General features: G+C 38.0%; 1 protein-coding gene across 8 annotated transcripts in view; it reads left to right on the top strand.

Annotated features, from left to right (window-relative positions):
* The window catches only part of UTRN (utrophin), a 504882-nt gene that overhangs the window by 389354 nt on the left and 91921 nt on the right, over positions 1-23607 (top strand). For all 8 annotated transcript variants that reach the window (XM_032338010.1, XM_032338009.1, XM_032338007.1 and 5 more), the window contains 2 exons: positions 3900-4029; positions 17704-17972. In XM_032338010.1, coding sequence (XP_032193901.1) covers positions 3900-4029; positions 17704-17972 — 399 coding nt within the window. The remainder of the gene's footprint in view (positions 1-3899; positions 4030-17703; positions 17973-23607) is intronic.

The following is a 23607-nucleotide window of genomic DNA, read 5'->3' as shown; positions in this document are numbered from 1 at the left end:
ATTATGTTATACTCACGAAGGCAGCCCATATGTAAGTCATGTGATATTGGAACCTGAAGCTGAATGCCTTTTGTAGCTCTGTATACAAAACAACTCTGTTAGGGTCTAATTATCTTATCATTAATGTTCACCAGGTGGTTAGGAAATGCTGGCTTTCTTTTATGTCTAATTGAGAGGTAAACGGTGGTGAAATGATTATATGTCTAATACTGTTGAAAGTTAAACCCGTTTCTGACATACAATTAAACATAATTGAAATAGGACAAATTGAATAATAAAATTAAATTTACAAAATATTGTATGAAATGTATGTTCTTCTGTAGGATATTTAGGTGGTGAGCCAGCATTAGGGCTCGAGCCCCACATTTTTACGTAGTTGGCGTGGTTCCCACGTGCCCACACTTGCCTCTTCTACTTCCCTCCCTTGGCATATCAAAGGAGTTCACGAGACATTCCCCTGCCAACGCCCTTTGCAGAGAGATTGTTCTAAAAAGTGCTGAAGTTTCATGTGGTTAGGAAGGAAAATAGATTCTCCAGTTCTGTGGGGCATTCTCACACTCAGATTCGTTTTTCATGAATCTGAGAGACCTGACAATGATACTGTAAAAAACGGGGATGTAGATTGGACAGTCATAGCCCCCTGCTATCTCGTCCTGCTCTCCCGTGGCTTCCCAGTGCCCATGACGGGTTTCTCACATGCTCGGTTAGGATTTCATACAGTGGTTTTTGTGACCTGATATCTGCTCAGCTCTTTGGCACTAAATGTTTAAGTTCCCTCAGTGCACACACCATCACACTCCCTTGTTCTTCTGCTAGTGTTTAGTTTGCTCTTTTGGAAGTACTTTCCTCCCTCTACAAGACCCTGTTTAGACACCACCTCCACGAAGAAGCATTTCCGAGCCCCCTAGTTCTACCAGGTCCCAAAGCACTGATGTCGGGTGCCTCGTTTACCACAGTGAAAAACAAAACGCAAACAAACAAACAAAAACAGAAAATGTCCTCAGCCTTGTAGAGCTTAACTTTTATCTGAGAAACTGGTGAGAAACAATAACCATAATAACTAGATGCCTGCTTTGCTTAGTAGAAGGTGATGGGAAATGTAGCGGATGGGAGAGGTGAATTCTACATTAAATAGCATGGGTGGGTGGGCTTCACTGAGAAGGCCTCTTGGGAGGAAGAATACGCCATGTGGATATCTGAGGAAAAAGCCTTCCAGGCAGAGTAAACAGCAGCCAGTGAATCTCCCATCATGAGAGCATCTGTGTTAAATTGGTAAAATTCCAGCCGTCAAGGAAGTTGACTGGCTAGTGTTCCCAAGTATCCTTTCTGTAGACAAATATATATTTCCATGTGGGTGTTTGAAATTCTAAAAATAATTTTAACACAAATCTCTCTGATGCGATTTGCACTCCCCGGACCCCTAGCCAATGCTCATTTTGTGGACTAATAATAATCCAGAACTCCCCTTTGGGCACTACTGTACACCTAAATCATACGGATCCTATTACCTTCTTTCTCCGCCAGGAGATCAGAATTCATGCTTCGTGAAATACACGCTCCGTAATCACCGTGTGTTTCCGGAGGACCGGCACTGCTTCTGTGCTCCCTTCTCTGAGTCACATTCCTTTATGCTCTGTCTTCTCTCAGTTTTTAATCCCCTTCCCCATCATCACCCAGTTGGTGTTTCCTGGTTTTCCTTTTGTGCCAAATCTGCAAACACTGCCTGGGAATCCTCATCCTATTTGATCAAACAGAAGGAGGAGTCATTCTTCTGTTTCCTTCACTTTCCTTTTAGCAACTTGCATTAAATAGGTTCATGTCTGGGACTTCCCTTTCAGAAAGAAGAACTCTGGCACAGCCCTTGTGCATTATTTTAAGAATCTTTACCTCTCCCACATTTACTGGTTAGATTTGGGTTTGGGGGGAATAAATACTCTGGATCACTAAAATTTTTATAAATCTGCTGTGTTGCCCACTGTTTTTTACTTTTGGCTTTTAAGCAACATGCTTTTTCATACCATTATTTTATATTTTATATTTCCAGATGCTTTGGAGCTTTTTGCTTTAACAACACAATAATCTAAATTTTAAAGAATAGGCTCAGGACCTGGGCATGTTTGTATATATTTCTGGATTAAAATGTATTTTCCCTGTTTCTCTATGGTCTATTCTGTTTCCACATATCACAGACTTTAAATGTCAGAAGTTTGTCTTACTTGTCTTGAGTGTCACACCTGGGGACTTCTTCACAGGCCACATTTCTCAGTAGAGATGTTGAGGGTTTTGTCACATAGTCATTTGATGCTCACGAAGGTGCTAACTGATGTGGGGATATGCTGATTTGTGCTTGCCTCACAGTCTGGTTTTATAGATGCTATGAAGGTATCTATGGATTTTAGAGAATGTGCTTTTTTGCTGTTCTTCACTTTATTATCTTTATTGTCAAGATAATAATTGTAAATAGTTTAAAAGTCAAATAATATTCACAGTTCTTACTGGAAAAACCAACATTCTGTCATTGATCTCCCCTCCTCCTCCCCCACCAGTAATGTTCTCTTTTAAATTCATTACTTGAGGGGCGCTTGGGGAGCTAAGTAGGTTGAGCATCACACTCTTGATTTTGGCTCAGGTCATGATCTCAGGGTCCGGGGACTGAGCTCCTCTCTGCCGGGGATTCTTTCTCTCCCTCTCCCTCTGCTCATTTCCCTACCCCACCCCCCAACTCACACACTCTCTCTCTCTCTAAAATAAGTAAAAATCTTTACCAAAAAAAAAAAATCATTATGGGTATTTTTCTTGTGTTTAGCTCTGGTTTTCACATCAGATGATTATTCTGGTTTTCTAGATTATTTTTCTTTCATTTACTCTGGAAGATGAGGATTTAGCCTGCGAATACCCTGTCATCCCAACATAGTTACACGAAAAGCTATTTAAAAAATCGTTGTGTTCAGAAGCAAAAACTGTATTGATTCTAAAATTGTACTAGAATATGATATTTTAGAAAACAAAAACTGGAGTTTTCGTAATGCGTTATAAGGAAACTGCACTAAAAGCAAAATATTAGAGCCAGGAGGTGTTTATGTGTGTAGTTTTAAGAGGATAACAATAATACCAGAATTCAAATAGCACATGAGAAAATCTTCATTTCCTCTTACCTTGCAGTAACCAGTGAGTAAGCTTTGTTTTTAAACCCTAGTCAGTTAGAGTCTTAATCACCAAACATTTAATGGGAACAGAGGTGAAAGTTTAACCCTACTTAAAAGAATGAAAGTACTAAAGGCAGACTGTTCTGAGAACCATAAATTTGCATGGAAAACCTCACAAGGGAAAAATCGTAATTGCCTCAGCATGCTAGATGGAACGTATTTGAAGATAATTGGAGACTGTCTTTTATGTGTTCTCTTTGGTTTAGTTTTGATTTCATGTACTTTAATTTGTTTCCATCTCTTAGTTTTTTTTCTTAATATATTCTAAAGAATGTAAAACACTTCTGAGGATCTCATTACTACTTGTGAAATTGCCTGCTCTTGTACTATTGGATGTAATTTTTTTTGCCAGTCTTATAAGAAAAAGGTATCTTCGAACAGGCTATTCTATTTTAGCAGTCTGACAGGAGTGATCACCCTAAAAGCACATTTTGTGTAAGCTCAAATACACTCTAACAATTTCCCTTAGGTGAATATTGTAAAGATTTTTGTTTTGCGTCTTTAAGTCCTGTCATCTTTTTGCTTTTATTCATGTTTCGTCATTCATATGCGTAAAATTTATATTTTCACTTCAGACTTTGCTTAAATATTAGTTATTCCCTTGACAAATCTGGTCAGTAGTCGAATTGACATGTCTCATTAGTTGGTGAACATAGTGGGTTACAAATTCAACTTTTGCTTCTCTTTGCAAAGGCCCTGAGACGAGAGTTAAAGGAGAAAGAGTATTCTGTTCTGAATGCTATCGACCAAGCTCGGGTTTTCCTGGCTGATCAGCCAATCGAGGCCCCCGAAGAACCAAGAAGAAACCTACAATCAAAAACAGGTGAGATTGGTTTCTTTCATACGTCATAAAAACACATGTGAGGGGAACAAAATCCTGAAATCAAGTAGGAAATTTCCTTATAGTATTTCAGGATCTGATACTAAAATTTTTTCTTCTAAGTGTTAGTTTAATCAAATATGTCATTATTATCAAATATCTAGATTTTTACATTAAAATGAGATGACTGTATGCATCAATATCCTTATTTTATAAGAAAATTAACTGCAGACAAATAGATTTAGAAAAGGCATACTGTAACTAAAGGTAATTTCTTTGAGAAAGAAAAATGTGTATTTCTTATATTCAAACAAATTACATGATAAATGATTGCAACTAGAGGAATGGCATTTAAAATACAATATATATAAATACATAAATAAGCAAGGATTTTTTTAAGCTTCTGTGTTTTCAGATTACTTTTTAAAATAAGGCACTAAAGTAAAGCACCTTTCTTTTAAAAGTAGACAACAGACTTTATTTAATTTAAAATTAACCTATTCATGTACTGTTTATATACTTTGGTTGAAAATTGAAACAGAAACTACCTTCTCAGCAAATAGCCGTAAATCACACAATAAACTTAAGAGATGAATCGGGGGCCAACATAGATCTTTGTTATGATTTTTCACTGTTGGCAATAAAAGCATTCTGATGCATTTTTCAAAACAAACATGCCATTCAAAATATTTTTTCATCTTTCACTTCACATAGTGAAGGCAGACCTAAAAGACTGCCTCATGCTGTGTACAGCAGCATAATTCATGAGCATTTATTACTTGTTAGGAAAGTACAGTTGGAAAATGCTTTCTTTGACTGTAGCCGAAACCAGAGCAGACGTTTGGACAAGTAGCCATTTTCCTCATCAGCCTTTGTCAGATCAGCCCTACTTCAACCTGAATAAATTTCCCCTCAAGATCATGATAGTCTTAACCCTCCAAGCCTAGCTATGTGTGTCTTTGTACACACACACACACACACACACACACACAGAGCATACTTGTCTCTTCTAACTTTCATTTTCTGCGAGCAGCATCATTGTCTTTCCACTCAGCCTACTGGTGACTCAAGTCATTGCTGGGTCTCCACCTTTCAACTAACCCCACAGTGTGCAAATCCGTCCTAATTGATATTTCTGGCTTTGAAGAAGTACTCCTTGTGAGGATTCTGTATGTGTGTGTTATGTACACACACACATATACATGCACACATACACGCACGCAGCCTACACATGCACACGCTAAATGAATGCGTGGGTGAGCTGAGCACCTGTGGGGATGCTTGGGCAGCAGGTGGGTTCAGGGAAGAGGGAAGACCACTGGGATGGGATTATCACAGCAGCAGGGAGGAGCAAAGCCCCTGGCAGGGTGCAGTGTGCTTAGGCAGGAGGCGGGAGTAAAGGGTTTGTAGGGGCTGTCTGGTTCAGAGTGTAGAGGACCTGGAAAGTCAGAACATTTCAACTAAATATAACAAGAAAGTAGGCACTATTATAATTGTTGTTGTTAACCTTGGAAGAAAAATAAGTTCCCTCATCTCAACTTTTACCCAATTTAAAATCCACCTTAAATCTGCATTTCTTGTCTCCTTGCTTCCCCAGTAGCATAGAGGCAACATTTTTATGTTAAGCTACTTCATCATGGTAAAAAAGTGTTATTATATCACTAAAGCTTCACTTTTCTCTAAATTTTCCTTCTCGGTGGGTAGTCAGTTTAAGGGGCTTGGTAATAATCGCTTTTTTGCATTCTTATTTGGCTATTAGATTTGGTATATTTCTAAGCCGCTTTCAAATACTATATTGGGGGTCAAGAAAAAGTCATCAGTTTAACTTTATGATTTTCTTGTTTTTTTTTTATGATTAGTAATTTTTATACTTTCCTCCTATACTGATACTGCTTTCTGCAATGCTGGCTGATTTTACTTGCTGTTAAAAGTAAATGAAAGAAAATTATCCATAATAGCTTTTATACCTTTGTTGTTTACCATGATTTTTGTAGAGCTGCTATCAGAAATAAAGAGCATTTGAACATTAGTTGTATGTGAAGTAATCACTGTGGAGGGGACTAGATCAGGGAGAAATGATATAATGATTTTTTTAAAAGATTTTATTTATTTATTTGAGAGAGAGAGAGAGAGAGAGAGAGCATGAGAAGGGAGAGGGTCAGAGGGAGAAGCAGACCCCCCGAGGACCTGGGAGCCCAATGCTGGACTTGACCCCAGGACTCCAGGATCATGACCTGAGTTGAAGGCAGTTGCTTAATGACTGAGCCACCCAGGTGCCCCTGATAAAATGATTTCTTATTGCATTTAATAAGCAGTTATTTATTATGTTGTATGTACCATGCATAGTGACAGAGCAAAATGGATCCATCTCTCTACTTTTAAGTAACTATTTCAGAAAGAACTTCTCTACGTGACTTTTCTAAATGCCTTTTTTCATCTCTTTTTTTTTTCATTTTTTCCTATTATTAATTATCGTGTGTGTGTGTGGCAACCTGTGGTGTTTTACTTTATTGTTGAGTGTTATAGGTATGAATTGCTCTCAGGAATCTTTTAACTGACAAATCCTATGAAAAAGAAAGAAATTAATTATTTCAACGAAATGATAAGTAGCTGATAATCTCATCAGATATGCTCTGCTAGATATTTCCCCTTTCCCCAGTTTTATTGAGATATAATTGACATAAAACACTGTGGGAGTTTAAGGTATACAACATAACAATTTGATGTGTGTATAGATTGTAAACCGATTACCATGATAAGTCTAGTTAATATCCATCACCACACACAGTTACAAATTATATTTCCTTGTGATGGGTACTTTTAAGATCTAATCCCTTGCCACCTTTCATGTATGTATATTTTAAATATTCAATAATCACTACTAATATTACTGCCTTACTTTAAGCCCTTGCCATTTTTTGTTAGGACTAGGGTTAGTTCTTTCTTAATTGGTATCTCTGCATCAGAAAGACACTACAGTGATAAATCTGAAACTCAGAACTGGCGTTTACTTCCCAGGCTTAAAAACCACCAGTAGCCCCTGGAAGGGTATCTGAGCTCCTTCCCCTGAAGCCCAAAGCTACACAGGGACTTGGCCCCAGTTTTCCTGGGTGGCAGAAAAACTGCCTCCTCTCCTGGTTTTTCCTGCCTGTGGGTCTGTATCACCGCAGGAGCTTCCGACTCCTTCCTTGTTTGCCGGCCAGCGCCTGCTCATCCTGTGGCCGACAGGACAGCGATGGCGCTCTGTCTCCCCAGCTGCCTTCTTCTCTCCGCTCTTCTGGCTGCTTCACCATCATCTCCCTGACTGTGTTACTGTGTCCAGAGCTCAGCTCTTCCTTTCCTCGTGATCTTTCTCCCTTATGGAGAAGCTGAAAAAGTGTATAAAATTAACTGAGCAGCCAAAATAAATATCATACAGCAAATACAGTGAAGATCCTACTCGGACTCATGGAGAAGCAGCTCTCTCCGAGGTATTAACTCTTACTTTAGACACTGTTGTAACTAGTTTAACTTGTTTCCCAGTGAATGGTGGGTATGTGGCAAAATGGAAATGACAGGACAGGAAGAAGGGTGACAGTGAGCAATGCCTGCTGGCAGTCTGATAGCAAGGAGCAGAAAGAAATTCTAGAACGGATATACAAGGCTTCTAAAATAAAACAAAACAAAGTAGTCTTTGGGGATTTTTACAATAAAAGGAAATTGAAGCTATGAATTATGATTTGTTTATTTTTGAAGACGGAATATAAATCAGTTAAGAGAAGGCATAGGAATTTATACTACATTTTAGTATCTTTCCTTTTAAAATGGCAACCATAAAAATCTAGAGCTAAATAGGTAAAGTGCGGCTGTCTGGAACGCTAACTCCTCAGAATAACTCATTCTACCTATAAATGGTTCTTAAGTAAATATAATTTTTAATTGAACTGAAATCATCTGAATAATTATAGGTATTTTACAGAGTTCACAACTTTGTCAGTAGCGCCTATATCTGGTTGGAGCCATTATGGAACTGTTTAATTTGTTTTAATCTGGATCATGTCACTCTATTAATTTTCTTTTTAACACAGTTGAATTGTTTTTCATTTGATTTTAATCACCTGGTTTATATCTGTGAACAGGTAGATTGATAGAAGAGTACATTTTTCATCATTCTTTTGATTGTTCTTTGCATGTCTAAATCCACTCTCTTGTTCTCCTAACGACCCCCAATAGATAAAACGGTGTGCCTTTTTCTTTCTCTCTCTCGCTTCTCTCCTTCCTTCCCTCCCCCCTTCCTTTTCAGTAAAAATGCAAATGCCAAGAAAATAATGTGATGCTGAACACAGGCTAATGTAGCATAGATCCAGGAACAGAGCCCAAAACTTATATGTGGGTGACCTTTCTTAACCCACGGAGCCTCCCAGGCGCTCTGTTGGTGACCTTTCTTAATCCGAAGTGTTTTGGCTGTCGTTCACCACATCTCTTATCTCCTCTCTCGCTCTGTCTCTCTCTGCTTATTGGCCACTGTCTTGGCTCCTTCTCCACTTGCAGTGTCTAGAGCCTCTTAACCCTGCACAGCTGTTTCTGGCTTCTCCTTTATTCTTCCAGCCTCCCCTTCCCCGTTACTGTTCTCAGTCCCAGCTTTCAGTTCCTTTTGAAAACCACGTGGCTGCCCAGGGAAGGTAGACATACAGGCGATCATCTGGGGACTCAGTCACAGTCAGCCTTAGCCCACTCTGGCCCCCAAACCTCTTGAGATAATCAGAGAGTACATGTGCCTTCTCACCTATTTGTCACCTACAGTTCAGGTTGAAGGTCGGATTTGCAGAGACGTTTCTCTCTCCACACCGCCCTGGGATGCTGGCGCACGTGCGCACATGTGCGTGTATATTTTATGATTTGAGGTTATGGTATCAGCTGCTAAATAAAACTTATAACTCTTTGAGAGGATAGTTCACCTCTGAAAGTGTTTACGAAATTGTGCAAATTACTGTATATTTAGATCTAGGAAAGCTCTTTTCCTCTTCTCAGCTTTTCATTTTTAAGATAAAGAAGATTGCATTATTGTCTTCATCAATTTCCCCATGAGTCTTCTTTCAAAACCATGCCAGTTAAGGCATTACTATTGCTACAGCTAGTATTTTATTCTAGACTGTCGGAACATTATTTCTTTTTTGGTCTGGTATACTTGGTTAGTTGATTTTGTTTCTTTTCATTATAATCCTGGGAAAAAAGACATTTCTTAGTTTATTGTAGTCTTTTTCTGCTTTGTGTGTGTGTGTGTGTGTGTGTGTGTGTACTTTGTATAATTAGGTTTGACTGTACTTGTGATTAATGGTTATCGTTTTTTCAGATGCTAAAGTATTAAGGGTTAACATTTTTCCTCTTTGGTCTTTGATAGCTGGCTATTTACATTTACTAGTAGTTAATATGTTAACTCAGGGTGTAGTGTTTTCTTTGAATTATTTAATGTTTCGTAGTATTTTAGATAGCCAATTATTAGGAGTACTTTTCTCCTATGTGAAATTTGCATATGATATAACAAAGAAATAATAAGTGATATTTTTCAGTCCACTAGGTTCGTTTTATGCCAATGGTAGCAAACTTATGCAAATAAAATTTCATGATCATTAAATGAGTGCAATGTGAAACTGTCATACAGTTTAGTAGAAGTTACTTTTATACTGATTCTTAGTATAACTTAGGTTTACAAAAAAAGATGGCAGTAACTATTTCCTTGCAACTCATAAAATGAGACCAAATTATACATTACAGCGTAAGTAATTAGGCTCATAAAACTGATGGGTGTTTTTTTTCCCAGGGCATTTTTTGCTTTCCTAATACCAGCTTTATTAATTAGAACCCTAGTCATAGTAAATGGCAGATGCCCAACTTCCATAAGTGAAGACACAAGGGGAAATGTATTAGCCTCCATAGCTAAATTACAGGAAGGGCAAGGTCACAGCGGGCCACAGGGACTAGAATGCCACTCAGAAGCTTCTTCTTTCTGTCCTCCTTTCTCTTTTTACAAGTTTTGATTTTCTTAGCTGTCCTCTAACCATCTACCTTATGACCTCTTACCAGGGAGGGACAGCCTTCGTTAGCCCAGCACATCACCGGAGAGGGCTCTGATGGGCTCAGCTTGAGTACTGTGTAGCTCAGGCATTTGCGTGCCCATGCTATAAACAGGCGCTTGCAGTGGGCCAGGTGTCTCACATGCCTTGTCTCCTTTAATCCCTGTAACAACTCCCTGAGATGTGAATACTGTTACCACCCATTTGACAGATCAGGAAACAAAGGCTTTGTGGGGTGTGGAAGCACACTGTAACTCAGGACAGAGCCGGGGCGCCATGTTGGCTTAGTTGCTAAACTTGGCGCCCTTCACCACCATAGTATACCCTCTTCGTTAACCCAGTAATCCTAAGTGCTTCCAGCTATTTAGTCAAAGTAATTTTCTATATTCTGCTACTTTAAGAGAAATTTCATACAGTAGTTAAATATATATATATATATATATATTTTTTAAGATTTTATTCGTTTATTTGACTGAGAGAGATCACAAGTAGGCAGAGAGGCAGGCAGAGAGAGAGAGGGGGGAAGCAGGCTCCCCGCGGAGCAGAGAGCCCGACGTGGGGCCCAATCCCAGGACCCTGAGACCATGACCCGAGCCAAAGGCAAAGCCAAAGGCCCAACCCTCTGAGCCACCCAGGTGCCCCAGTAGTTAAATATATTTTATAACCCTTTACTTTTCCCTTTACTGTTGCTTATTCTGTACTGAAATATCAGGCTGCTTAATCAGATGGCATCCCAATTCACTGATTTCCCTAGCATCAAGGGAGGAGGTGGTTAGGCAATATTAGACTTTTTAATTTTCATATAAAAACTTGAAGGATAAATAATAGCTTTCAGGCCTTATAGACCAAGACAATAATTTAATTAGCTTCTCAAGTCCAAATTAGATTAGTAATGTGGTAATGCATGAAGAAGCACAGAAAAATATAATGTTGCTTTCTTTTTCAGTGTTCCTTAACTACAGAGCAGCAATGTGATCCTTCCCCAATTAAAGTTCTATAATGTATGTATGGATGTAATGAATCTAGTCTTCAGCTTTCCTAAAATATGTGAGTTGACTGACTAAGCCCACTGATTGGGTAAAAATTTCAAAAACTTTTTTGCATGATAATGAATGCCATAGTAACGAAATCCATTAAATAAACAAATCAACATTCTTGATGAAGAATTATATGATAACAAAGGTTAGTTTGATGGGGACAGCATTTTAAATTAATTGTTCACCATCTGCTATGTTCTCTAATCACTATTGCAACCATCCGTAAATTGCATTTGCCTCATAAAAATGAGGGTAGTATTTTACATGTATGTATTTTATTGTAATTGACATTTGGAATGTTACTTTTTAAAATTTAAAGTATAGGAGGATACTAAACTCTTTTAATGGAGTAGTATACTTATCTTGTTTTTGTTGTTCCTCTTGAAGGCTGGAATCTTCAAGAGTGAGTTAAAGGGTTTGCCATTTTTTAAAAAGTTTAACGCAAACAAAGGCATAAAATTTTCTCTTCAGTTAAACTTCTCACTTATTATGGCAGTACCTAACATAAAACGGGCCTAACTTCTTTTGTAAGAATGGCTAAGTATTCTAGGTACTGAGGAAATGATACTGAACAAAACATATCCTTCCCCTCCTGGAGTTTACATTCCCAGCTTTCCTTCTTTCTTCCCAGTACCATCCCCCAGCTCCCAGGGACTTGTCTACTACTGTCCAGTACTCATCAATGACTTGAAAAAATTACCAAGCAGTCATTAGTATGAGGAAATTCAGGGAATATTCAGTTATAGAAAATTGAAAGCTGGATGATCTCAGGTTGCTTAGCCAGGTCTGTTCCAGGGTGTGTCTGATGTTCCTGCTCCCTTCCTTGGAGGTTAATTTTCTTAATGATCCATCCTCCTTCCTCAATTTGGTGCTGGGTTTATTTACATTGACTTACTTTACAGGAAGAATAAAACTTGAAAGTGTCCAGACTTGGGTTCTATCTCCTTTAACTTCTGATCAGATGTACCATTCATCTTCCTCCACAGTGTGCTCTGAATTTCTGATTTCCTCTCTGTTTTCCTTCCCTCATTAAGATCTTGTTTGTGGGTTTTTGTGGAAGATACTCCCTAAAGGTCTTTATCTTGGAGTTCCTACTTTTCATTAAATGTATCTATTCACCCATCCTTTTTTTTCTTAAGGATTTGAGAAGTCCCTTGGCAACGTGGATGAATTCATATCATCTTTATGATGTTCCTACTAAAAGATTTAGGTAACACATTAGCAGGTTAATCTAGTCTGGGTCACCTCTTAATATTGTCACTCTTATAATGTATTAGATGATCTTAATTAGAAATATTACAGTAATCAGCTGATGGCCCTTGATGGTGTACTTGTAATCTATTTCATAATGATTGTTATCATCACATAAAATAGGAAATGGGCGGAGTCCTCTTAAACACTGATCATCAGAGGGATTAAGTTAATCTTAATCATGTAATCAGAAAACGTGGAGAGAATATATTTCCCATTATTTTAATCAGAAGCATCTTTTGGTTATGAAGGTAAGAGAGAAATGGAGGGCAGTTAAAGAGAGAGATAGTAAGAGCCTACGGGGATACTGTGGTGTGTGTGTGTGTGTGTGTTTTGTTCTTCTGAAGTCTTGTTGGTTAATATATTAGTTTGCTTATGTAAAAATCCCTAGAGATGTCTAGTGATATGGGGATGCTGTTGTGTGTGTGTGTGTGTGTGTGTTTTGTTCCTGCGAATTCTTATTGGCTAATATATTGGTTTGCTTATGTAAAAACTCCTAGAGATATCTAAACCTCCCAGACTTAGTAATAAAATCATAAAAGGAATCATAAAAGAAATGAACCTTTTTTTTGAGGCGCTCTTATGTGCCAGGCATGTGCCAGTAGCTTTACAGTTATTAACTGAAGTTCAAAGAGATAAGGAATATATTTATTATTATGTAACTCGTTAGTATTAGAACTGGCATATGATCTCTTATTCTTTCCTTACACTAGATTGTCCAGGAGTAAAAATGCTACTCTGGAAGGTTTGTTTTGTTTTTGTTTTGTTTCTATATTTGCTTGCCTTAATATTTCCTTTTCATTGCTTGGTGAAATACAAGATTATAGATACATGTAAAAAAAAAAAAAAAAGCAAACAGTAAAAGTAAGATATTTGGAATTACCAAATTAAAAAAAAAAACTTTCATAAGGTTTGTCTTTCTCTTTGACAGTAAAGACCTTTTTATAATCCCTTTATATGGGGATAGGGAGGAGGAAGGAAAAATAAGTAGAATATAAAGTTTAGTATTCTCAGTAGAGTTAAGCTAAAAGTTCCATTGAGCCCAACTTGGTTCACTAATTACATATTGAGGACATACTGGTCTCTAGACTGGGTATTGCTGAAACCAAGATGGAAAGAAAGAAAACTTGAATGACTTAAAGCTGAGAACCTATTCACAATGGAGATTATATATGTCAATTTCATATGGAGAAAGAAGATACAATAAATATGGAAGATCATTATTTAAAGCAACTGGGGTGATTCTAATAAAGTTCTGTATTATTTCATAGGAGAAACAGATACTTTCTTTATTGTAAAATGTTTTTGTATAAGCACACATAAGGAGATTGCTTTCTTTTCTACTGTTAAGATTTCTTTGAGATGTATGGTGACTTTGGCTTTCTTATAGAATTGAATTTTAAAGTTAAAAGAACCCATTGGAATAAAAATGATTTCCCAGCATGAGAAAATAGGGTTCCCACTTGATAAAAGTGAGTTGAACAGGTCATTTATCTCTCCTAGGAACCAAGGGCATGATGAGGTCAGGGCTAGCCCCAACCCTAGTCTCTGCTCTTGGTCCTGCTTTGTTTTCCACCTGCATTTCAGGGAACCATGGCACAGCCTTTCTCAGCTATGGCGTAGAAGATAGTGAGGTATAAGTGCCACCAATTAATTTGCATAGTTGAAGAATAAAGATAATTGGACAAGAGAAAAATTCAGGATTGATCATTGCTTTCTACTCTCTTTTGTCTTTTTCTTCTCTCTTCTTTCTAAAAGGTAGTTATTAATTCTTCCTAAAAGATAGTTATCTATTGTAACACAATAAAGCAATCACTATTTCAGTTACATAAATATGGAATTAATATAACAATATTTATAATAAAAATTAATCTATTATATATTATGTATAAATACATACTATGAATGTAGAAAGTAAATAGAATTGCACCCTCAACGTTTGGTCAGTTAAATAGGAAGTCCTGAAGAGAAGGGAGAACCAGAATGCTGCTTCTCAAAAAAATCCACAGAGAAGGACACACACACTCACACACACACACACACACACACACACACACACTATAGGGAATAGGAAAGTGACAGAAAAAGCTATTCTGGTCTGAAAATTGTCAGTAAATTTATTTGGTTTTATCCTGCTGTTTCTCCCTTCTCTCAGATTAGCCTCTATTACTGCCTTTTCAAATGCAAATTAGATTACCCTCTTATCTCTGAGCTTCATTTGCTCACTGGGCCTTCAGTATTTAGTGGCCCTGCCATTGCGTGGGAATGACACAACAACTCATCGGAGTGGAAATACTCCAGCTTCAGCAGCGGAGACCAGAGAAATCAATTTGTAAGCCAAGAAGCTGGCAGTGCTCTGTCCTGACAACACGTTACAGTCATCTGGGGAGCTTTTAAAATATATCCACGCTGCCCTTCACCGGTGACCAACTAAATTTGAATCTCTTGGTATTTTGGGGGTAGGGCCTCTGGGGATCAGTACTTAAAAACCAACAGGCAAACAGACTCTCAGAGGGGTTTCTAGTACGTCCCCCAAATTCTGAATCACTAGGTCCAAAAGATTCTCCACTCCTGCCTGAGGGTCTTAAAATTTATGGCAAAAAAAAAAAAAAAATCTCTTCAGAAATTTTGAAGGGAACTTTCTTCTTTGATTTTCGAATAACTAGAGGATTTTGAAAATGCAATTATATCCCTTTATTGTTTTCTTCTTTTATGGCTTTTTTTTTTTTTTTTGCTGTTTTTTAATTTGTTTTTCTATTCTCTTGCCCCACATTGTCGTAACATGGTATTTTATATTTTGCTGCTTATTACGTGTATCACAGACATGCTGGAAAGTTTTTGTTTGGTTTTGCTCTTCCCTCTGTTTCTGGTTTAAAGTACGCATTAAACTGAAATTGGTACTGTAATAGGAGGTACTTTTCTTCGGACTCCGTGATCAGTTAATCTATCCTTTCTGGCAAACAGATGGGGAATTGAACATAGAGCTTTTCTTTTCTTCTGAGGAGCTGCTTGAGGAGGGATTATATAATAAATACCACAAAAGGACTGCTCCATCAAAAGATTTTACATTTAGTGAAGACAAAAATGTCCCAGCCATGCCAGGTGTTTTGTCCCAGGACAAAGACCCCGTGTGTCTCCCTGCCAGGTTATTCAGTGACTGACTCAGAAGCAGTTTTTACTTTATCCAGGCGAAAAAAATCATCATAATTAAGTTGTCTGTTCAGAAATTAGTACTGTATCTTTTTCTTTTACAAAAGCCAGGGAAACACAACTGCTTAAAATAGATCTTTGAAAAAGACCACGTGACTTATTAACAAACACAGGTGCTACTATCATAAAAATTAGCACTCCTTTTCTCATGGGGCTATTAAGGTTGATTTTTTTTTCACCTCATATAAATACCATTTATTTATTTTGTATATTTTATATTATTTATATGGAAGCATTTATATAGATGAGGCATATAAAAATAAAGCGTTTTATGTTTATGTGAAATACATTTCATGTAAATGTTCTGTATTTCTCATTTTCTAGGTAAGGATTTGAATAAGGCCTGCCTAATGACGTACCTTTCCTCCAGTACTGTTGTAAGGGACTGTATCCCAGCTCAAGCATTCCTAGAGGCTGGGCATTTACTTCACTTGTTTTCCAAATTTCTCCCTTACTGGTGGGTTCTGTCTATCTGCCTATCATGACACAGCATCTCCCTCTCCTCAGTTCAGTTACCAAGGACTCTGTGTAGCCTTTAATACTTGAGTAGTGCGACCTGGAGTTCTGTGGCTGCTAAACTCTTCATGGTCCATTTGGTTCCCAGAGATTTATTACAGTTGTTTTAAGTCTAAATATTGATTTCTAGAATTTTCTGGAAATGTGCTCTGTCCCCTTCACTTGACTTTTAAATAATACTAAAGGAAGATAGGAGGATGAATTTATGTTGAAGATGAAAGTTACTGTTCAGGAGAGCTCACTTTAGTCCATCTGACCATGAAGTTCATCTTACCAGGAAGTTCAGTTAACTTCAGTTCATTTTTACCAACAATTTGAAATATTTTGAAGTGAAGTGAAGTTGCTAATGTGATTGATACTAAAAGATGGGATATTATCACAAAGAAGAATAAGTATATCTGTCTTAAATTCTCTACAGCTTACATTGATGATGTGTTTCTGCCTGGCCTCCGTTTTCAGTGGACAAGCGGGATAACCATCGAAGCAGCAAGATAGGAAAGGGGGTATCCTTGGGTATTGAGGGAACTGAGACCCAGGAGTGTGTAGCTGGAGAGCTCTCCAGCCGGCTGTGAGGGTGTCTGCTCTGTGTTCATCAAATATCTCTGCCCTGGTCCTGTCAGCTTCTCATCACTGTTTCTGAGATCTCTGTGTTTTGGGGTTTGAACTTGACTTCCATTTCTGTATCTTTTGCTTGTCTTCTGGAATCTTACTCTTCCTTCCTGTCCCTGCAGGGCCTTGCATGATACCTACCCTTTCTTGTCTGAAAGTCTAACTTGGGCGCCTGGGTGGCTCAGTGGTTTGGGCTGCTGCCTTCGGCTCGGGTCATGATCTCGGGGTCCTGGGATCGAGCCCCGCATCGGGCTCTCTGCTCCGTGGGAAGCCTGCTTCCCTCTTTCTCTCTCTCTCTCTCTGCCTGCCTCTCTGCCTACTTGTGATCTCTGTCTGTCAAATAAATAAATAAAATCTTTAAAAAAAAAATTTCAGATATCCTAGAAACCATTTTGCTGTATGGAATATTTGGGATGATGCTTGAAATTTTTTTATCTTCCCATTGAAATGTTTGTGGACGTGCTACACGTCTGGGGTACAGAAAGTGCCCTCTATTAAAGATGAACTGCCAGACAGACTCAGCAATGATGAAGTATCTAAGATAGATTATTTGTCTTCAGTTACTGTTTTAAGAAACATGATCAATTAATCTTATTTTCTCAGTCTTTCCTCATAACTGAAAGCTATTTCTCTCCTAATTATACTTCCCATTTTGATTGAGGACAACGAAAGACTGTCTTTGGATTTTATAGAAGTGAATTTATGTTAAAGAAAAACATTTTTTGAGGGATTGTGTTATATTTCAAGGTTTATAACTATATTGAAATTCAAAAGTCACTAAAACAATGGGGCCACTTATTACTCTGAGTAGCTATTTTCTTATTTGGGGAGTAGCAGGGAATTAATTGGTGATGGGAGTATAGAGAAATGGTTTCTTCCCCTGGCTCATATAAACTGTGTCTCCATGAACCTGGTAGCAAACCTTTACAAAAGGTGGTGTTCTCACTTGGCTATTGATCAGACTTTCAAATATTCTTTTTTTTTTTTTTTCTTAACTGCAGAATTGACTCCTGAGGAGAAAGCCCAAAAGATCGCCAAGGCCATGCGCAAACAGTCCTCTGAAGTCAAAGAGAAGTGGGAAAGTCTAAACACGGTCACCAGCAATTGGCAAAAGCAAGTGGACAAAGCACTGGAGAAGCTCAGAGACCTGCAGGGCGCCATGGATGACCTGGACGTTGACATGAAGGAGGTGGAGGCCGTGCGCAATGGCTGGAAACCCGTGGGAGACTTACTCATCGACTCCCTGCAGGACCACATCGAAAAAACCATGGTCAGCCTCACTGCCTCAGATAAAGGATTTTAAGAAATGTTTTATTGTTGAATCTAACACAAAGAAAGTCACATGTAAAAACCATTATAAGGCATTTTATGAAGCCAACCCCGTCACAACTCCATCAAAATCAGGATAGAGAGATTTTTTTTTTTCCAGTCACGACAGATGTTTTCCATATGCCCCTCACCATCAGAATCCCCTCCCCACCAAAATAACAAGGAACGAGACTTTCACAGCAATTCACTTTCCCTTTTCTTTTAAAAATTTATTTATTTATTTTTTAAAAGATTTTATTTATTTATTTGACAGAGAGCAAGACAGTGAAAGAGGGAACACAAGCAGGGGAACAGCAGGCAGAAGGAGAAGCAGGCTTTCCACTGAGCAGGGAGCCCAATCCAGGACTTGATCTGAGCCAAAGGCAGACGCTTAACAACTGAGCCACCCCGCTGCCCCAGCTTTTATTTATTTATTTTATCCTTTTTTCACCCAACTCTGTGTCCCTAAACACTTCACTACTTTAAAAAAAAGTAATGGAAAGTCCTGTTTAATCTCTAGATTTCCCTTCTATCCCTTTTATGTTTTGTTTACAATGTTTAAGAAACTGAATTGTGTATTTTATAGTATTTCTTTCAGCCTGGGTTTTGTAGAATGGCACATCATGAAGTTGGGCAGGTTCCTCTCTACTCTATTTCCTGTAAACTGGTAGTTGGATTTAGGGACTTAATCAAAAACATACTGTTTTGCTGAGGACTCTAATGTTCAATTTTTCTCTCACTGTCTGAGTAGATTATGGAAGGATTAGCTTAGCTATAAATTTTGTTTGTGGTCAGGAATGACCCAAAGTTAAGGCTGATAGATCTGTGATCTTGAGCTCCTTTGGCTCCCACATTCTAGAACATATCCAGAAAAAAAAAATAGAATTTAGGCAGTAAGAGACACAGTAATCAGGTTTGTGGTAGCATAGCAACCTCTATATTAGGTAGTCATGAGTCAAATCAAAGAATAAACTAAAGAAACATCAGAAGGTGTTAGACTGACAATATCAATATCATAAATGTGATTTTTACTGCAAAAGACCTACCTTTTGCGCACGGACATTGGATAACATTTTCCCTTGTTTATGCATGTGGTAAAAAGGAGGGAGAAAGGGTCTAGGAAATGAAATGAACATGCAGGCAAATTATATAAGCAAATATATGTGTGTGTAGATACGGGAATAATAATGGCTAGCATTTATTGAGGCATACTGTGTGCCAAGAACTGTTCATAGCCAGTTTACGTGGATACCTCTTTTAATCCTCACACCAACCCAAGAAGATAGGTATATTACACCCATTTCACAAGTGGTGAAAATGCAGGTATTGCTCAAGCCTACACAGCTGTTAAGTGGTAGAATTTTCATGATTTCTTCCTTGCTCTTCTCTTTCATTGTAGGGACCTCTCTCATACTAATGTAATTAAGTGCAACTTGTATCAGCTATTGGAATTCAAAACTTTGAAAGTTACATGTTAAATTTTAAACTTAAAAAAAGTTTCACTACTAAAAGAGTGTTAGTATCTGCCATTTTTCGTTATAAATTTACATAAATGTGCAGAACTCTATGAATTAAGTAGGCTTCTTCCTACAGCTCTGGTGTCCTGGAAACCATTTCCATGGGCAAATCTGAGTTTCAAATAATGAACTGAAAATAAAGCCTTTTAGTAGAGGTTCTCTGGAAGTTATACACTTCTTGCAATTTAAAAGATGGTCTTTAAATGCTGGAAATCTTCAATTCAGTGGTCTATGAACAGTATATTTTTTTGGACTAGAAAAATGCCTCTTGGTTAAAGCAAGAGTTTACCCATTTCAATTTGAAAGTATCAGTTTTTAATGCAGGATGGGTAGTGTTGAAGGAAAAATGAAAAGTTGTATCTGGGCTTATTAAAGACCTAAAAGTTTGGGAGTTGTTATTCCCATCTGATTAAAGAAATTACCCGTCTCTCTATCCAAATCCTTTTGTTCAAATCTCTACTAAAGTGGAAAGCCAGGAAAAACACAATTAATATTTAAGAGGAAGGAATAAACTATGGATTAAAATATTTTCACATCTTATTAAGAAAAAGGAAAATAAAAACCCATGTCTCATTAAACCAAATAAAATGGATTCAAAGTCTGGGATTTTGCACATGTACTCCAAAGTATACGTCAAATTCCACTGAAGCTATTGGCAAATAAAAATAAGTACCGATTATTGCTAAATATTATTAAATATGTCAAAGCAACTGGAAAACAAAATCTTTGAGGGACAGTCAAATAAGTTTAATGCCCTAAAATTATCCTTAATCATTCTTCTTTGCAGAATACACACCTTCTGACAGGAGAAGCCTTCCCCATCCCCAACATCTGCTGGCAGGCTGCCAGTCAGCGCCTGTAATGCTAGCAGATGTTCCTGTTTTTATAGCAAAGAAGACCACATAGACTTTATTCTCCTATAGGAAAGTGCAGCCAAACATGATAAATTGGCTCTTAAACTAGAACACATAGCGGATCGGGAACTATTTTAAAGCTTGCTTTACTTCAAGCCCCTTAATTTGGAAGGTCTTAAAAAGCAAAAGATAAACTTTCTCATTAGAGAGATTCCTCACTGCCATAACACCCACAAAAACAAAGCCCAACGACTTTATCGGTCAGAGGTCTTTTAATATTTTCATCTGTAGCTTATCAGAGAAAAACGTTATTTTTATAGAGGAAAATTGGGAACTCCTATAAGATCTTAAAAATAGGCATGCCTGGGTGGCTCAGTGGGTTAAAGCCTCTGCCTTCGGCTCAGGTCATGATTCCAGGATCCTAGGATCAAGCCCCACATTGGGCTCTCTGCTCAACAGGGAGCCTGCTTCCCCCTCTCTCTGCCTGCTTCTCTGCCTACCTGCAATCTCTGTCAAATAAATAAATAAAATCTTTAAAAAAAAAATCTTAAAAATACGTCTTGAAGTTATAACCTGATTTTGAAAGTCTTTTCCCATCTTTTAAAATAAACCTGTTATTATTTAAAATGATAGAAACCTAAGAGCACTGTCTAGCCTTCCATTTTTCATCTTTGATACCTACAAAATACAAAGACATTGATTTTAAAAGCTGATTGAAATTCTTGAGTCCTCTCAAGTCATCTAGGAGAGAATATTAATGTATACTGTTAAATTACAACTGAGTTGTCTTTATTCTTAAAACGGAATCTGAAGGAACTCAGATCTCTTCCAAGTCCAGACTGAAAAATTCGCTTTCCCCACACTCATCCCACTTCTGTCTGTCCCATGCTTCCCTGCCAGTGGTTCATTCTTCAGACCTAGAACGCCTGTTACCATATAACTGCTTTTCTCATTGAACCGTGGGTCAGTCTGTGCACCTATTCTGTCATCAGTGAAAGACCAGAATCTACAGCCATGAAGAAAAATGATCACAACTCAAAGTCCTTTTTTCCCATTTTCCAGCAACTCAGATGCCTTTGTGAGCTTTCCTTCTTCTGCTTGATTTTGAAATACTGGTGCCGTCAGGGTTCTTGCAATGTTTCTTACTTTACACGCATTGACTTTCATGTTCACTGTTTTAAATGTCATTTATACACAGTTCCCTCCTTTGTGTGGACCTTTTTATGCTGACTCTGGGTTCTAGAATCTGTTCTGACTTTCCTTCTTGAGTTTCTTCTTGTAGCTTTTGAGCATATTCCAGAATTTTGAAAAACACTAAAATATATTCTCTGATTTACCTAAAATTAATTTCCTTTTTAAGTAAAGTTATATTTGTAATACTATTTTGATTTTTATCAACCATAATGATTATTTTTAGCCTATACATATTATCTAAGGGGGCCTTACATAGGGTAACAGGTTTTGGAAGAGAGAAGGAAGAAAAGTAGTTGAAGAGGGTTTTTTTAAATAAACATAATGAGGAAGCCAAGTTAATACTGTGGTGTTCCAATGAAAATTCATGGTCATCAAAGCACTCTGATATGTAATATTTCGTCAACTAAACTTGGTATGGGGAAAGGCAGAACAAGGGTTTGTAGACATATTCCTGTCTCTTAAGGGGTGGAATGGTAGAAACGCTATAATAGGAGGGCTGCTGCTCACTGTGTTCACAACACCTAATACATACCATTTCAGTTTGGCACATGATTAACTCTGATTTTGTGACATAGTAAAGAAAAAACAATATACTGTTCTCCTTTAGTATCTCAGTTCTGTTCCCAATTGTATATTGGATTAGCTTGCCTCAGGTTAACATTTTCATGAGCCTTCATCTGTAGAAGTGAATTCTCCCCTCCTGTATGGCAAAGTTTGTGCTGAATACTGGAGAGTGTCTCTTCTCCAGAAGCTTCTATTCTCCTTGAAGGACATCAAGAATATGGTTGTATTAAAAGCTCTGATAAGGAATGATATTTAAAATACATAACAACTGGCCTGTATGGCACCAAACAGTCAGAATGGGCTTCACTATGAAGCCCCATTTGTGTGGCTGCATGTGTGCTGGCAGGAAGTCCTGACTGGATTCTAGAAGGCAGAGAGAATGCTGGGAGCACGTAGTGGGGCCTCCAGCCAAGAATGCTGAGGGAAGGGCCTCAGGGAAATGTTCCTTGAAATAGGATGCATAGGGACCTGAGTTGACTCTTAAAACATCAGTGGGAGCTAGGCAAAGACTCTGTTGGAAAAAGGGAACATGAACATTGAGTCAGGGGGAATTATGCGGCAAAGAGAGAAAGCTTAGTGTTTTCATTATTCTGTTTGCTCTTACAGGACACATTACTGTCCCTGGCCCCAAATATCTTTTGTTTTTCTCTTTCCCTCTTCACAGACATCCTCCATCCCCGCCTGTACCATCTCTCATTTGTCACTAAGCCTCAGTTACATTTTTTCTTATAGACACTACTCTTCCTGCCCCCTCCACTACGTGATGATAATGACTTTGAAAGGATCAAAACTTACCTCTTGAGTAATAGTCATAGATTTTGTGGTTAGGAAAGTTGTTCTTAATGGCCACTTAATTTTATTTATTTATTTTTAAAGATTTTATTTATTTATTTGACAGAGAGAGCGCACAAGTATGCAGAGCAGCAGGCAGAGGGAGAAGGAGAAGCAGACTCCCCACTGAGCAGGGAGCCCGATGTGGGGCTTGATCTCAGGACCTTGGCATCTCAGGACCTTGGCATCGTGACCTGAGCAAAAGGCAGATTGACTGAGCAATCCAGGCACCCTGGCCACTTAATTTTTTTTCTTAAGATTTTATTTATTTATTTGACAGAGGGAGAGAGATCACAAGTAGGCAGAGCAGCTGGCAGAGAGAGAGGGGGAAGCAGGCTCCCCACCAAGTAGAGAGCCTGATGTGGGGCTTGATCCCAGGACCCTGTGATCATGACCTAAGCCAAAGTCAGAGGCTTAACTCACTGAGCCACCCAGGTGCTCCTGGCCACTTAATTTTAAATAGTAAAGTGTTCAGATCAAATTGTTGCCTCTGATGAAAAAAATAGTAAGATAACCATAGAAAGATAAAAAGAAGGAAAATATGAAAGAAAATGAAAAAATAGAAACAAGACTAGAAATTAGTCAAGTGGGTAATAATGGCAAACGTTTTCCAGATGAAATTACATAAGATGATATA

The sequence above is a fragment of the Mustela erminea genome, chromosome 4 (genome assembly GCF_009829155.1).
Source record: "Mustela erminea isolate mMusErm1 chromosome 4, mMusErm1.Pri, whole genome shotgun sequence".
NCBI lineage: Eukaryota > Metazoa > Chordata > Mammalia > Carnivora > Mustelidae > Mustela > Mustela erminea.
This window is presented reverse-complemented; position numbering and strand designations above follow the sequence as displayed.